Below are 18,169 nucleotides of genomic sequence, written 5' to 3'. Positions count from 1 at the left end.
AACACTGGATTTATAGTTTATCCAAAACACATCTGGGTGAAGGTCAAGTCGGCGCTCATACCTCTAAATGTAACATGTGCATCATAATTCTTGAGTTTTAGGGAGAATGGCTGAACGTAAGCAGCTGCAGATGGATACAATCTGACCGACATCCCCTGACTTTAAAGCTTGAAATCCTTTTATCATCAAATCGTTGCCCTCTAAATCAAATCAAATCAAATCGTGAGGTACCAAGAGATTCCCACCCCTACCATCCACCCACCTCCTCCTTACACAGACCTCCTCGCTCTTTATTCCACGTCACTTGACTTCAACAGCACATCAAAACATAACGTTGGGGTGACGCCTTCAGAAATGATGCTACAGTGTTGTAGTTTGAAGCACAGGAGCGCTGACAGCACTGCTGTCTTCGATGGCTTAGGAGAGACATGAAAACAAACCCTTTCGTGAAAAATCTGTTTGTTTGTAGCGGTGGCCCACAGTATCTGTAGAGTGACAGACAGTCTTAAGTTAAAAGTCACTCTGTATTTCATATCAACAGAAATGAAAGTCATAAATGTTCCTGAAAGATGAACAGAAACACTTTGACTTCCCCTCAGGAGAGCTGATGGCAACAGTGAAGAAGAGCAGGAGAGTTTATTGTCATTGATAATGAAAAATTGTATTTATAGTTGGTTCAGCAGCTGTGTGTCGAGTTGAGCAGCAGCAGCAGAGTGATGCAGAGTGATGTAGAGTGATACAGAGTAATACAGAGTGATGTAGAGTGATGTAGAGTGATACAGAGTGATGTAGAGTGATGTAGAGTGATGTAGAGTGATACAGAGTGATGTAGAGTGATGTAGAGTGATACAGAGTAATACAGAGTGATGTAGAGTGATGTAGAGTGATACAGAGTGATGTAGAGTGATGTAGAGTGATGTAGAGTGATGTAGAGTGATACAGAGTGATGTAGAGTGATGTAGAGTGATACAGAGTAATACAGAGTGATGTAGAGTGATGTAGAGTGATACAGAGTAATACAGAGTGATGTAGAGTGATACAGAGTAATACAGAGTGATGTAGAGTGATGTAGAGTGATACAGAGTAATACAGAGTAATGTAGAGTGATGTAGAGTGATACAGAGTAATACAGAGTGATGTAGAGTGATACAGAGTGATACAGAGTAATACAGAGTGATGTAGAGTGATACAGAGTAATACAGAGTGATGTAGAGTGATGTAGAGTGATACAGAGTAATACAGAGTGATGTAGAGTGATACAGAGTAATACAGAGTGATGTAGAGTGATGTAGAGTGATACAGAGTAATACAGAGTGATGTAGAGTGATACAGAGTAATACAGAGTGATGTAGAGTGATGTAGAGTGATGTAGAGTGATACAGAGTAATACAGAGTGATGTAGAGTGATACAGAGTAATACAGAGTAATGTAGAGTGATACAGAGTAATACAGAGTAATGTAGAGTGATAGCGAGTGATGTAGAGTGATGCAGAGTGATACAGTGATACACAGTGATGCAGAGTGATGCAGAGTGATACACAGTGATGCAGAGTGATAGAGAGTGATGCAGAGTGATACAGTGATACACACTGATGCAGAGTGATAGAGAGTGATACAGAGTGATAGAGAGTGATGCAGAGAGTTGGGTGAGTCTCAGAGGGAGTAGCTCGGTGTCTCTCTGTGTAATCAGGTGAGGTGAGAGCAGCAGTCCCTCCTCTCCTCCTCACTCCCCTCCCTGAAGACTCCAGCAGGTCAGCTGACACTCTGCTGCTGTGCACTCTGAGTGTGTTTCATCACACAGTGTGCAGGGAGACGTTCACACTCTGAAGATACACAAATCCCAAAACCTCACAATCTGATTCTGATTCAGAGGGTTTCGATGTGATTGAAAAACAACTGTCGATCCTGATGTATCAAAAATATCTACAGTAGACGTGATTTATTTTTTCTCAGTGTGTGAATGACTGTTTCCTAATATTAAAACATAAAGTATTTGTAATGATCCATCATTAGTTTAGATTCAGATGGATAAACAGGATTTTACAGTTATTCTTGGTTTTACTGTCTGTTTTTGTCTTGTTGCATCTTGTCACATTTTTTCGCCTTGTTACGTCCTCTTTGTCTTGTTATGTCTTTTTTGTCCTTTTACATCCTGTGTGACATACTCTGATGGATCCACCAGTGAATCATCTTTTCTGTGTTATTCTTCCATTTAGGGTGAAATCAGTCTTGATGTTGGAAGGCGGTGCACAATGATAAAAATAAAAATGATCAATAATTCACCTCAAATGGATTAAAACTAAAGTAACAAGCCTGTTTTGAAAATAGAAAAAGAAAGAAAAAGAAAAAAAGAAATACTCGAGTAAAGTACAGATATCAGAAAACTCTACTTAAGTACAGTAACAAAGTATTTTTACTAGGAGGACCAGTTGGACGCAGTTGGACTGAGTCTGTTTGAGTGTCGGTCAGTTGGTGACAGTCAGGAAATCATTTCTGTGTGAAGCTGCATGTGAGGAAATCCTGCCGGAGATGAAACAGAGCCGCCGTTTACTGAACTGCTCTGTTTGTGTCTCATCATCAAACGTCCCACACATGATGTAAAGACTGTCCTCTACATGATGGACTGTGAAGCAGCAGCTTTAACGAGTGTTTGACTGCAGTTTGAATGTTTAAATTGACTTTAATTGGACTGTGAATCAATTGAAAGTGGATTAACCTCCTACAAACCCTCTGCTTCTTCTTCACTCTGTTTGTTTTGTAGAAGTAATGAGTGAAATAAAAGTGTCACATTTACATGATGCATCAGCTGTGTGACAACACAATAACTCACAGGTGATTATTACTTTGTTAGAGACTCATGTACACTCATGTCTTTATATCTGGTGAGTGTGAACTGTGATGAATGTGACATTTGTCTCCTGTAAAGAAACAGTGGGCTCAGTGAGAAACTGATGCACATTGTTTGAAGGTGGAATGAGGAGTGAATAAAGGATGCATGCACGATGATCGATCTGTCCTTTTATTCTGATATAAGGAACATATCTTTGCCTCCATGTCTGTGTCCGTTCAAAGTTGGTACAAATGTCCATTTGCAGTGATTGTACTCTGCACTCCCAGAGTCACAGCAGAGCAGAAACAACAAACTGAGAGATAAAACAAATGACTGCATTCTTTTTTTTTTTATTATAGAATAACATCACAAGTTGGTTCTTGTTTTTCTCAGGATGTGATGTTTTTATGTGATTTCTGTCCTCAGGTCAGTGAGCTGGAGGCCATGATGAAGCACATGCAGAAAGTTCTGGAAGAGGATCTGAGCGGTGAGTCTGAGGACATAAAGTACACAATCACAGGGAATATACACAATCTATGTTTTTGTTTTTTCCTCTGTCAGTCAGTGAGCATCACAGTTACAGGATAACACAGACAGAAGCTACAAAAACACACAGGGAGAACATTTACATGAAGAATTAAAGTGAATTATAAATATATTTTTATGTTAGCTGGACCACTGGTGACCACCATGTTGTGTCTGTTGACTGATGAGAGAAGATAAACGAGTGGTTGGTAAACAACTTTCATATTTTTTATCTGCATCATTGTACACAGATCAATGCAACAGCATGACAGGCTGTAAACTTTACAAACCGAGTCTCTAAATCACCACAAACCACAAAACTAACAGTAATGGAAGCAGAGAAGAGTGATAGAAACGGAGCGCAGCTGACGCGCCGTCAGACACTTCACCAGAGCGCACCGCCGAGCGTGGGACAACTGACGACTGTTTTTGTCTCTGACAGACTCAGATTGTTCTTGTTAGTGTCTGACAACATTATGGAAAGGATCACTACAGTCAGAGAGATTTTATTAAACAGGAAGAGACGTTTGGTTGAACCAGAAACAGCTGATTTATTGATCTCAGCAAACTCACCAGAATCCTTCATCATCATCATCATCGGCTTCATTCAAACTTTACAGGAACTACATAAAACTCAACAAAAACATCTTGGTTCGTCTTTCCACTGTCCAACAATCAGCAACTCTGGTTTGGTTGAAATAAATCCTTAATTCAGGGAGTAAAGGAGCGCAGAACGTGCAGCGCAGGTGATGCTGGACAGCAGCTGCAGCCTCAGGAGAGAAACTCTGCAGGTCCACTGATTTTATATTTTATAACTACAGGAGGACGTCCCGTTTGATAATCCTCCATTAGAGGATTATGTGTTGTGGTGCTGAAACACAGCGTTCATGCTGCACAGTCCTCTACCAGGGAGGTCAGGTTCAACTCTTTTTGTTTAAAGTCTAAAGTCAGACTGAAGAGGGTCAGAGTTAAACTACATCAGACGACTCTGTCCTCTGGCAGTACGGTGTAGTTTTAATAAGTGTGTCCTTCCAGTGCAGACAAATGTTAATGACTGAATGTTTATCCCTGCAGTCCTCTCTGTCCCTCTCCCTCTGCCCTTTACTGTTTCTGCTTCCACTGACTGAGCGAATTCCTCCTCCTCCTCCTCCTCCTCCTCCTCCTCCTCCTCCTCCTCCTCCTCCTCCTCAGCCTTCAGTTCCTGTTGGCTTGGTTCAGTCACAATCTGTCCTCGGCTCTGAAACCTGTTCGTCTCGCTCCACTGACCTCAGACAGAAAAAAAAAAAAAAACCTGAGCGGCTCAGCTGAAGATGAAACTTTGTTCGTTCTCTCCTCCTGTCAGAGGAGACACTGTGACAGCGCAGACACTCCTGCTGCTTCTTTACACTCACACAGCAGAAATCATGACAAAAATATGAAATTATCAGGAACAGTTTGACATATTTCATCTTTTTTCTCTTTTATGTTTGAGTCGATGACAGTGTCAAAGTACTTTAAAACACATGTGGACGTGTGTGGCGTGAAATAGTCAGGTGATAAATTGGGTTTTGGACTGTTGTTCAGACAAAACAAGACATTTAAAGACATTTTAAATGTTTTTTGATATTTTAAGACTGTTGATTCCCAGTGGGAAAATTTGGTTGTTGCAGCCGCACAATAACAGAAATGATTTATAGATAAATAAATGAATAATAAAACTAAAACAAGAAGTCAACGTCCAACAAAACCAGGCTAATATATATGATTAATAGAGCCTAGTTGTTTTTTTTTTGCCTGTATTAACAACAAGTAGTACAAATATAATGTAGCTGCTAGCTCTGGTTAGCCTGCTGTTATTGTGGCTGCTACATGTTTTCTGCTAGTGGCTAATGTTAGCTTTTAGATAGAGAAAGTCATGACATCATATAGATGATTTCTGGGTGTGTTGTGTTTTTTAATTGCGTATCTTCACAGTCTGATACTTTTAGAACAAACTGAGACCAACCAGGATCTAAAAACGTGTCTCTCACGTTGAGTACAGTTCATATTTTTTCTGGAGGCACTTCACCTCTCTGTGACAGGACTGTTGTTTGTGTCGTGGACCTGACACTGAATTTATGAAGTATTTGAGGAACAGGGAGACTTCTTACCAAGATATGATTCAATAAAACAATAAATTATGAATAAAGACCTGAGTCTGTCTGCAGGAGAAACTAATTATTCTGCTCGACTTGTTGTTGCTCTCTGAGCAGAAACATGCTGCTGTTTTGTTCTACTTTAATGGAAACTTGTCATTTAGATGCAAATCAAAGCAACACATTTGAAATGCGGAAAATAAAAAAAAACTTCTGACATTTAAATTCATTTAATTTGCTCCGTGTCAGTTTTATATATTTAAAAATTAGATGTGAGATTGAAAATGTAGATACACACACACACACACACACACACACACACACACAAAGCCACTGTGGATTCTTCAGTATGACTGAAAAATGACTGAAAACATGTTTACTTGTATTTATTCATGAACGCTCTTATATGTATGTACATATTTCTACATGAATCTGCAGTTATAGTGTTCACACATGCTGCCGGTTGTCATGGTAACTACAAAATTTAATGGGGAAGCTTCAGCTGTAGGACGTCAGTCTGTCATGGTTCACACAGCGGCAGGACTTATCGCAGCTGTGTGCATCCCATGAGTCAGACTGAGTTGAACAGCTGTTGAACTGTTCATGACCATTGGCCAAAAGGGGGCGTGTCAGTGGGAGTGGCCTATAACAAAAACTTATTGAATCGATTCACTGAACATGACAAAACTAATGAACCGTTTCTTGTAGAGTTCCCTTTTTCATTAGGTCCCTGCATTGTAGCCACGCCCCCTTTTTTCTGGGCGGGGTCACTGAACTCATCTGTCTGGGAAGTTGTCTTTAGAAACTGTTTGGAACAGGGCAGGCACTTTCAAAAAAAGACTTGACAGGAGCACTTCAACTAATCAGATCCACACTTCCATGGACACCTAAAACCACACCTGCAAGTACTCCCCCTGAGGACGCTGACTGGCTGCAGCAGTTTTGGTGCAGACACAGACAGATAACTTGAAGCCTGGCGAGATATGATTTCATAAATCCAGCCGCTTCGCAAGGACTTCTTGATCCTTCAGGCAGAGCTGGAGGACATCAGGGCCACAGTGGCCCCCCTGCCACTGCAGCACAGGCCTGGATAAGCGTTGAAAAATGGATGGTTGGAGATGATTTATGCACATAATTGTTATTATTTGAGGGTAAATCATAGAAATGGCCTCTTCAGCATGTTGTTGTCCTGATGGTCAGCTCACTGTTTGTGTTGAGTAATGATGAACTTATTGTTCCCTCGAGGAACCAAAGTAACAGACCACAGCCTCAGCAGCTGCACGCAGCCATTAAATCTTTGGATATTTAGCAGAAGAGCTGAAGCAGCTCAGAGGTCGTTATCCTGATTTACTGTCCAGTGATTAACTGTTAAACAGCAGCTCAGTGTCTCTGCCTGCTGTGTCAGTGTTCTTCCTCCTAAACCTGACACAACAAGCAGGTTTGTTTTTATTGAGCTGATCAGATTCAGTCTGAAGGAAAAGGAAGTGACAGAACAGCTGAGCTGAGCCGGTCTCACTTCCAAATGGTCAGATACTGATGAAACGTCACCGGCCGTCGGTGCCTGTCTGTGTCTGAAACTGATGCACTTTTAGGGATTTTTAAGTGACTTCAATGTAAACTCATCCATGGTTGTGTAAGAACAAGGACTTTCACCCTGGAGACCGGAGTTCATGTCCCGCCCATCCATCCATCTTTAACCGCTTCTTTGAAGTCAGGTCGTGGAGGAAGAAGTTCCAGCAGGGGACCCCAGACCTCTCTTTCCTCCGGCCACATTAACCAGCTCTGACTTGGGGATCCCGACGGGTTCCCAGGCCAGGCTGGAGATAAAATCGCTCCACCTAGTCCTCGGTCTGGCCCACGGCCTCCTCCCAGCTGGATGTGCCTGGAACACGACCAGGAGGTGATCCTTACAAGGTGCCCAGACCACCTGAACTGAGTCCTTTCTACGGGGCTCTAATCTGAGTCCTGTCATGGATGGCTGGCATCTCCTTTATCCCTAAAGGCTTTGCACTGGCTGTCCCATTGTTTCTCTATGGAGAGAGCGATGGCGCCCAACTAAGAAGCGCTGCTACCCTCAGCGTGGCGCGCCTCTTGGATCTGCCGCTGACCGCTGTACTCAAGGTTCCAGTAATTTTAAGTTTTCTCTTTTGCTGCTGACTAATTTCTTACCATGTGAAGGGAGACACCAGCCACACTCCTGAGAAAACCCATTAATTTTAAGATTTATCACATCAAATATATTACAGATTTCTCCTTGAAGTCCGAACTGGATTAGCATGTCTCCTGTCCCCGCTCTCCCCCACTCGTCCTGGGGAGGTCTGCGGCGGTGCGTCCAGCTGATCAGGCCATTGAAAAATGTGGTACACAGTGTTGATCAACAGTGTCTGCTGCTCTTTAATCAATACTGCACATTTTCTTCTCCAACAAAGAATATTTCTGTCAGATTTGATACATGTTTCAGCAACAAAGATGAAAACATAACAGATTAAGGCATTAAATCCATGAAAAAAACTGTCAGGTGATGAAATGGCTGAAATGTCAGTGAAAGTGTGAGTGTACACCAGAATTTACCCAGCATGAAGAGTTTAATGACCCCTAAAGATCTGTGATCTCTGTGAGGTCATCAGCTCGTTAACAGTCAGAGCTCGTTACACATCAGAAGTTCTCATAATCAAGAGCCTCATTAAGATTCAAAGATTGTTAAGACTCGAAATGTCTCATATTAGGTTTCAAATCAGTAGTTTTTACTCCAAAGTTTCTATAATTTTTACATATATTTTTTGTAATTTAACTCATCTAATGTCTTTGTGTGTGTGAAGCAGCGTGTGTGTGTAGATTCTGGCAGCAGCAGCAGATTTCCTGCCATTATAATCCCATCAGATCACCTCCACAAACCCGACTGTGCTTTTATTAGTGGAGTCAGAGACGCTCCTGCGGCGAGAATGAGGGACAGAATGACTAAAAAAAATACAGAATTTTAATAAAATGTGACATTCTGTGTCTGTCAGTCTGTGGGTGTTTCTTACCTGTCTTTGTTCTGTCACTTCTGTCTGTTAAACAGGAGACCCAGCAGAGCCTGAGGCCCCTCAGAGCCTTCATGGGGCCCCCATGATCAACAGCAGCCTGCTGGAGACCAGAATCCAACACCTGAGAGAGTGAGTCTGAGACAGGCTTTTATTTTGTTGAGTTTGAAGATCTAGTTCTCTACAGAGTTGAAAGGGACTTTTTTTTTTTTTTTTTTTTTTTTTTTTTTTTTTACAGGAAACAGCGTTATGAAAGACAAATACAGCCTTGAGTGTATAGTTTTGTCAAATGTATTACTTTATACTTTAATTTTTTAAATTCTTTGATATATATATTTTCATTCTATTTCATCTTTATTCTATAAGTATTCTGTACTATTTGAGCTGCTGTAGCATGTGAATTTCCCCAGTGTGGCATCTTCAATATCACGCTCTCCAAACCAACTTAACTCCACAGACAAAATCCATAACCGTAAAATCCGTCACAGCTTTTCCTTTCAGTCACATTCTCCAAACCCACCAGACTCCACTGAGAAAAACAGTAATTTAACCTCACAGATCACAGGAGTCGCTGGTCTACAGCTGCCTCGATCTCTTAGTGACTTTGTCTTATTGTGTGACTTTTGTGTAGAGAAAAGGGAGGAACTTATGTGATCTCTTAATTTGAATGAATTAATTCAAATTTTATTATTCCACTCCATCTGATTCCTTGACCCATTTACTCCAGTTTCTTGAGATTTTTTCTTTTGTTTCTCAACCTATAAGTGGTTATTTCCATTTCTTTAATCTCTTCAACTGTTTGTTTCCATGCATTAGCACAGTGTTTCTCAACCCTGGTCCTCAGGGCCCACTGTCCTGCATGTGTTAGATGTTTCCCTGCTCCAACACACCTGATTCAAATGATCAGCTCGTCACTGATGATCATTTGATTCAGGTGTGTTGGAGCAGGGGAACACTGCATTAACAGACGTACATCCAGTTCTGTGTCATTTGTTTTAATATTGTTTATCTTCTTCCTCTCTGTTTCTGGTGCGATGACACCTAATATATTATCAGGTGGCTGTGGGAGTTTCTTTAAATGAAAAATACTTGTGAATTTCTCCTGAACTGCTCCTGAAAACTTTTTCAACACAAGACAAGTGTCAAAAATACCTGCACAGTCACCCTCCTGTTCTCCACGTTCCCTCCAGCGTTCTGTACTTCCTGATAAACTGTATTTCAATCTGATTTTTTTTTTAACATTTCATGTTTATTTTTCAGGCAAAATCCCTCCAATATTTTGATTGTGTTGTCTTGAGAAATTCCTTTACATGCTTCCTCCCAATCTTCTTCTGAAAATTATTTCCGTTTCCCATTTGATTCTTGTAAGACCTTATACAGTTTTGAGATTTGACTATGTTTTTATTTTTGGATAATATAGTTATAAACTGAAGTAGAGCTTCAGCTGAAATGTCAAACCTCATCTGGTTGCAGCTGATTAAATGTGAAGATTTGCTGCTTTTCTTCGTCACTTCTGACAGTAAATGAAGAGTCTTTGAGTTTTTGACTATTGGTTGGACAAAAGAAACAACTTGAAAACGTCGCTTTGGGTTCAGGGAAATTGTGATGAGGATCTTTTCCTTTTTTATGGACAAAATTGCACAATAATCAGTAATGAGAGTGAACTGTAGATGCAGATGGTTGTAGCTGCATTTCTTTGCACAGTCTTCCACTGTAAATGACGATAAGGCTGATCCAAACTTTGTGTTTGCTCTTCTTTGTTTTTTCCTTTTGCTGTGAGGTATCAGCTCTGTCTGTCTCTGTGAGCATCTGTGAGAGTTTAATTTAAAAATAATCCAATTATTCCAGACAAACATCTTGCCTGAAGCTGCAGCGTGTTGCCGCGTGGATCAGAGTGTGACATGAACCAGATTCAGTTTGTTTGTGCAGATTAAAATGAAAAAAAACAAACAAAACAGAGACAACAAGTGTGTGGAGCCGAGCAGAAACTGTAATAACAAAACAAAGATCTTTTAATAACGTCTTCACTCCAGAAAACACCAGAGAAAAGTTAATATGACAACAAACATTCAGGCAAAGTGGAATCAAGTGAAACACACAGACACAGAGTTGGTGTGAGCAGTTTCTTCTTCTTCTTCCTCTCAGTTCAGTCTCACCTGCTGGAACAGGTGATAGAAGATTTATCTCATGAATGAAGGTTCACACAGTTTGACCACAGAGAGAGATCATTCTTCAAAATAAAAACCAGCAGATGGATCCATACGTCATCCTGCTGCAAATCTCATGTTCACACTTCACTGTGTGTGTGTGTGTGTGTGTGTGTGTGTGTGTGTGTGTGTGTGTGTGTGTGTATTAAAGCTCAGCTGTTGTCCAAAAACTATTAAAACTCTCCAGCAAAAGACCGTTAAACTGCCCACTAAAACATGTTAGCAGCTAATGTGGAAAAAACCCAATTCAGAATTCTGTCAGTAGGATCAGTTTTTTACTTTGTTCATTTTATTTGTTTGTTTGCTTGTTTATATATCAGAGACAGTGCGTATTAATAAACATTACTGTAAATAGAACAGAATTAGCCAAAGGTTCGTTTTCATCTGTCGTCTCCTGACCAGATGTAAAGAATCAGCTTCACCTGCTGTTTATCACCAACTCATATTAAGAACAAACAAGCACGATTTTATGGAAATTTGGCTTTTTACAAAAAGAAAAGTACAGAATAACACCAGAGAGATGCTGTATTTTAGTGATCTTGAGCAGACTGAAGCACAGGAGCAGTTTCACAGCCCCTTGTGGGTTGTTGAGCCTCTATTTCTGTTCAGCTCTTTGGATTTAGCAGCTGATCGGTGCTGGGGGAAAATTTAAACCGCCTGCTCTCATCTGATTGGCTGGCTGAGGAAGGTGGGGGGTCATCCCATTGGTCAGGCTGCAGGAGTTGATGAATCTGAGAACCTGGTGCTCCCCACTTCGATTAGGGTCAGTTTGTTACCATGGCAACAACACCAGGCACACGCACACACACACGCACACACACACACACACACACACACACACACACACACACACACACACACACACAGCTGCTCTGTGTGGGAATTAAAGGCTGTCAGCTCTCACAGAGCTGCTCATAAAACAACAGAGGAAGAGGAGGAGGTCTGAGGAAGAAAAGAGTCAGACAGTTCAGTTGTTTGGTTTCAGCTGATGTTCTGTGTGTTTTGTGGTTCCTACATGTTCTCTGTGGTCAGTGATGGTGGTCTAACACTTTAGTATGGTGTGATGAATGGCTGTCACAGAATACTGTGTCGCCCCGTTTAGGAACCAGAGCAGTGCTATTAAATGCAATATGGGCAAGTGCAGAATCCAAATCGCAGAACCAGAACCAAACTGCAATGTTCTGAAAAAGGAAAAATGTGATAAAACAACATTATAATGGTATACGGTAGTACTGCAGAGATAAATGTTCTTGTTCAGATGAAAGAAAACATGTTTTTTTGGTTCAGACCCCAACAAATGTCACATCATCATGATATTAATAGTTTTTTCCAGTAAAAATGAAATTGTGATGCAAAAATAATCAGTCCCACAAATTCTGCACCCTAAAACTTTCCTTTAAAAACCTCTGGCCAAAGCAAGTTTTAGCCGTTTGCACTGATGCTGAATGTTCAGAATTAGGGCTGCAGATTTTGTGCATTTTTCCTTTACCAATACTTGAGCATGTTCACTAGAGATTAAACAATTAATAATTGAGAAGGTATAAAATGCTCATCCTTTTCTCTGTTTAAGTTTTATTTAAGCAGTTCTAACGGCGCATCAATTCTGTGAAACATAAATTTTTGAAGCACAAACAATTTAAACATTTACAATTTCAGTTAGCAGACGCTTTTATTCAAAGTGACAAACATCTGAGAGACAACACGAGCAAACAAGAGGCAATCCATGGAGTGAATAGGAGGCATTAGATTTTTTTAAAAAAATATGCTGAAAAGAAAACCAAAGTTTGAAGCTGGTTAAAAGATCTTGCTGAAGGACCTGTAAAAGAGCTAATATACACAAAATGCTAGCTGGCTACCAAGCTAACAAATCTACATCAATTATAAGTTTAGTTAGCTTGTGTTTTACTAACTTGTCACTTTTACAGGAAAAAGAGAAAGTTGACCGAGGTACCAAGTTTACTCAGGTATTACTGGAGAGGCAGAAAGGGGCGGGACTTAGGATGGGTCAGTTACTGCCATTTTTAGATTAACAAGACCGACCAAACCAAACCACGAGAAAATCTTTGAGCTTCAGGGAAATTCTACACAGAACATATATTATCGGTCAATGCATTTATAATCAGTTATATTTTTGATGGTGATTAATCAATTTCTAAATCATTAACATCCCTGTTGGGAATTAATTAGTTTGACACATCAAAGGCCCTGATTGATTGATGCTTTTTTTTCTTCCACCTTCACTCTGAAAAAGTTTGAAAAGTTCTGGTCGCAGATCATTAAAGTTATCATTAAAGTCTCAGCCGTTCTCACAAAGAAAGATGATAATATTATTTAAAATCTTGTTATTATCTTGTTGGTGTGAAATTAACAATAATCCTCAACTTTTTCTGAAGAAGATGAATCTGAGCGTCGACGTGATGAGGAAGTTCATCTCATGAGGGTTTGAGAGGCTGAACGTCTTTATTGTGGGTTATGATTACAGTGAAAATGTTTGCTGCTCTCATCTCTCTTATTAACTGAGAAGTAATAAACTTTAATTAAAAAAAACACAAGTGAAAACTGAATTATTAGAATTATTAGAAACAGGAGCTGTGCACCAGTGTGTAATTAGATTTTTTGGTCTGATTATAAAAATTAAGCTCTAATTTACATCTTCATATTACTTCATATTATAAACAGAATGGTGCGTATCCTCTGAGGTGCACTGAGTGAAAAATTGGTCTTGTTTTGGTGAGCACATGGTTCACCTGCCACGACTGGTTCAAATGACAAGAAATGTGATTTAATATTCTTTATGTATGTGTAGGTATGGACGTGATGTTCTGTGCAAAACATCCAGAGTTACAGAAAACTTTGAAAAACAGCAAAACATCAGCAGTATTTCAACCTTTACTTGAGTCCAAATGCTACTCTGAAATGAGGCAGACTGATTTTTTGGACTGTAAATCCTCTTTACACAGGTTGCCATGGCAATAAACAAAACTGACAAACAATTTAAAGGCAGCGCAGGAATCTCAGACATTAACAGTGTGTTTGAACCATACAGCTCCTTGCATGATTGATTTTAAATATCCAATATTCAAACTGTTTAAGCTGTTTTTACAGATAATGCAAACTTGTTTTGTTAGATTTTTAAACAACTTTCGGATGCCGTAGAAAACAAATGCAAAGTTGTTGGTTGGTTATGATATCTTTGAATTTAAGAAAGACAACATGCATACAAAGAAATTTAAAACAAAACAAATGATCTAATTACCAAACTAAGATGCAGCAAAGCTAATGTTTATTAAAATATTAAAATGGACTACAAATTGTATGAGCATCATGTTTCAGCAACAAGGAAGACATTTAGTCATTTAACTTCCTGTCTACACAGGAAGTGAGAACATAAACAGTCCTGTTTACATCTGGTCAGTTACACCGTTTCTTTTTGCATGTATTATAAAATTACTTACTTTTATTACATGGCTTTCCTAAATACTCAATTCTGATTGGTCAGTTGCAGTATTCTCACTGTTGCTATGGGGAACAGACTGTTGCTATGGACACAGTTCCGATCATAGACTCTGGAGGAGCAGTAACATCATTTTTAATTCAACAAAAACCTTTTAAAAATCAGTATTGTGTCAATTTATTGATTTATTTTGGTAAGTAACTAAAATAAAGTAAATAAATCCCAACAGGGTTTATTTCACAATAATGACCTGCTCACTGTACATTATTACTGTATATTGATTATGTTGTGAAATAAATGTGAATAAATGTGTTTGAAAAAAAAAGAGATCCAAAACAAGTGAAATGTACCAAATCTTCCAACAGCAGCCAATAATATTAGCTTTTGTTTCTAAAATAAAAACTATTATCATCAATGAAATTTCATAAATGTCAAATCATCATGTTGCATCAGGTCACATGATCTCCTCTGTATGGATGTGTGTGGCGAGCTCTAAGAAATGTCTGCAGACAGAAGCTTGTGACAGTGACAACAGCCAGACGTTAAAAGACAAAACAGGAAGTGGAGCAAATAAGAAATAAATAAATGAATAAAATAAATCTTGTGAGTGACAAAATCAGTTCAGAATTTGACTGTGTTGTGTGTGAGACACAGGAAAAGAGAAGAGAAAAGAGTGTAGGGGAGTATATACATTAAATATGTGTTTTTGTCGAGTGTATTACACACCTGTCAGGTCTGATTCAGGTAACCTGGTCCAGGTGTGATGTTTGGATGTTTGGTGGCAGTTTATTCCCCGACTTTAATCCTCCTGCTGCTGCCGTTTGTTCGATCGCAGCAGGAAGATTTGTGAGATAAAATGAGCAATTTGGAGGAAATCAATAAATCATCAGTTTTTTGTTCTGATGCTGTGAATAAAAAAAAGTTTGATTTATGCTCCATGATCACGTGTGACGTGCAGTTTCTCTCCAGAAAGCTCTGTGGATTCAGATTAATGGATTAACTCAACGGTGTATGAAATCAAATAACATATTTACTTTTTTCTGTCTCACTGAACTGCAGTTTTAAGGATTACAACAAATCTGATGTGGAATATAACACATTTAATCTACAAACTCAAGTCCTCCGTCATGGTGAAATTATTATTGGGTTTAAAAAAACAGAGATGTTGATGAGAGTTTTCACTTTGGCTCATAAATCAACCTGGACCATGAAGACAGATTCAGAGTTTCAAACAGAGAGAACACCAGCATTATGTCTCCTGGTCTGGACGCGTCTCCTGCATCTGCGATCAGGCTTCACTCTCCGGAAAAGTCAGCTGACCTCACAGCTGCTGTCTGTCACACCGAGACGAGGGAAAAACCCCTGTTTACCTGCTGACAGGAGCTGAAACACAGAGTCAAACACCTGTGACGGACTGAGATAAATAGGAAAGAAGTCAGCCGTCCTGAGCTCCACCCTGTCAGTCACACCACTGCCCCCCCCCCACCAGGAGGAGGAGGAGGAGGAGGAGGAAGAGGAGGAGGAGGAGGAGGTGTCGAGTCAAACAGTCCAAAAATCCTCAGATATGAGAAGACCGAGGGTTAAAACTGCAGATTTTTTGGAAACTATTTCTCACACACACTGTCATGTACCTCTATCAATGTGAGGTCCTTCATTAGGACCTTAATTATGAGGACGTTTTTGGAAAGTGAGGACATTTAAGAATTTCCATCAGGATTAATAAAGTTCTGTTGTGCTTTTTGATTTATTATTTTAAAGTGAAGATATGATTTTGTAAAGTTTAAAGTGTGGGTGTGGTTTTAGAAAACAGAGACAATCTTAGAGGTGAGGACAGACATGTTGGAAAGTGAGGACATTATTGAGAACAGAGGACATTTTTTGTTAAGTGAGGACACTTGGATCTTTTGGGAAAGTTATATATTTTGGGTAAGTAAGTATTTTTCCAAAGATGAGGACGTTCTTTGAAAGGGAGGTCTTTTTTTTTCCAGAAATTGAGGAAGTTTTTATAAAGTGAGGACATGCTTTGGAAATTGTGGACATGCTTTTGGAAATGGGGACATTTCTGGAAAGTGGGGTCTTTTTGGAAAGTGAGGACCTGTTTTTGGAAAATTAGGACATTTTTTCAAAAGTGAGGACATTTCTGGAAAGTTATAAGACATGTTTTGGAAAATTAGGATATGGTTTTGGAAAGTGAGGACTTTTTTTTAGAGAATGAGGACATTTTAATAAAGTGAGAACGTTTTGGGGAAGTTATGTAATTTTTTTGGAAATTGTGGACAGTTTTTGGAAAGTGAGTTCATGTATTTAGGAAAAAAGTTTTAGAAAAGTTACATTCTGCCACTGATGTTGAACATTGTTTAAACAAAGTGTCCTTTCCAGCTTCAGTTTTTGTTTCAGACTCTGTCTAAAGATCCTCAGAATATTTGTATTTTGTTCCAGAACAGGAACAGAGTCATGTAAAATGAGGTCGGCGTGACAGACGACCTGTTTTCACACTTTTGTTATGTTGATTAAAAGCGGAGTGCGTCCTGTCCTCCCTGCAGGTCTCTCTGCAGCCGTCTGGGTTCAGACGTCTTCCAGAAGCTTTATGAGGACCTGAAGGAGGCCAGGCAGCAGCGGCAGCAGCAGGTGGATGGTGATGATGCTGTCACAGAGGCTCAGAGACACCTGGGGGACAAACCCGATGATTGTGTCCAGGTGGACCAGCTGCTGTTCTATGAAGAAGAGCTGCAGAGAGTGAGACAGCTGCAGGAAGACACACCACCTGTCTGACTGTCTGTCTCTGAAAACAAAACCCTCTCACTTTTAAAACGTCAAACACAGGAGCTCGGTCAGCTTGGTCCTTTTTCACTGTGATGCTTGAAGGCTTTTTAGTGTTTGAATATCTATGCACTCATGTACGACACTGATCAGTCAGTGGTGTTCTGGACAATATGGCCAAAAAATAGAGATATTATTTTTAACATTACCCTGCAAATACATCAGCTCCACCTTTACCAGCTGCAACGTTAAAGTAATGAACACATGAATGCATCAATAATTATAATCCAATAATACTGTATAAGACTTATTATTCTGAAATATGACATTCTGCATAAAATCTCAATCGAGCAGCTGTTTTTTTTCTCCATCAGTCAGTTTGCATCACAGTCAGAGGATAAATCAGATAGAAGCTACAAAAACACACAGCGAGAACATTTACACGAGAAATTAAAGGGAATCATGAATATATTTTTATATTAGCCGGTGCATTAATTAAAAAATCTCCTGGTGACCAACATGTTGTGTCTGTTGACTGATGAGAGAAGATGAACGAGTGGTTGGTAAACAAGTTTCAGTTCTTGTTTTTTATCTGCATCATTGTAGCGCACCAGAGCGCACCGTGGAGCGCACAGATCAGCTGATGCACTGTCAGACACTTCACCAGAGCGCACTGTGGAGTGCAGGACAGCTGACGACTGTTTCTGTCTCTGACAGGCTCAGATTGTTCTTGTTAGTGTCTGACAACATTATGGAAAGGATCACTACAGTCAGAGAGTTTTTTTTTTTAAAGAGGAAGAGATGTTTGGTTTAACCAGAAACAGCTGATTTATTGATCTCAACAAACTCACCAGAATCCTTTTGCATCATCGTCAGCTTCATTCAGACTTTACAGAAACTAAATAAAACAAACAAACAAAAAAAAACATCTCGGTTTGTCTTTCCACTGTCCAACAATCACCAACTCTGGTGGACACTCTGCTGTGTGCTGATTTTATAACTGAACTATAGGAGGAGACACACTTTGAATTTCTCTGACTGAGAGAAAATCTGATGTTTTCAGTCTAACTGGTAAAACATACTCATGTAGGCCCATATAGGAATTTAAGGTGGCACACTGCACTGTAAAAAGTTAGAAGTAAAATGTCTAAATATTTCTTCCACCACTGTCAGTTTCACTCTCAGATCAGTAACTTAAAGTATTTCGCTGGTTCTTCTGCTGTGTTGCTGTTTGTTGGCATCAGTCTGACGTCTGC

General features: G+C 39.7%; 1 protein-coding gene across 1 annotated transcript in view; it reads left to right on the top strand.

Annotated features, from left to right (window-relative positions):
* Nucleotides 1-17,800, top strand: part of nek11 (NIMA-related kinase 11) — a 57,748-nt gene extending 39,948 nt beyond the window's left edge. The window contains exons 14-16 of the mRNA XM_084725764.1: nucleotides 3,257-3,317; nucleotides 8,531-8,624; nucleotides 16,697-17,800. Coding sequence (XP_084581890.1) covers nucleotides 3,257-3,317; nucleotides 8,531-8,624; nucleotides 16,697-16,925 — 384 coding nt within the window. The 3' untranslated portion in view covers nucleotides 16,926-17,800. The remainder of the gene's footprint in view (nucleotides 1-3,256; nucleotides 3,318-8,530; nucleotides 8,625-16,696) is intronic.
* Nucleotides 17,801-18,169: the final 369 nt, after the last annotated feature.

The sequence above is a fragment of the Lutjanus erythropterus genome, chromosome 9, assembly GCF_056507025.1.
Source record: "Lutjanus erythropterus isolate fLutEry1 chromosome 9, fLutEry1.hap2, whole genome shotgun sequence".
NCBI classification, from domain to species: Eukaryota; Metazoa; Chordata; class Actinopteri; order Lutjaniformes; family Lutjanidae; genus Lutjanus; species Lutjanus erythropterus.
Note: the sequence above shows the minus strand (reverse complement) of the source record. Positions and strands in the feature narration are given on the sequence as shown.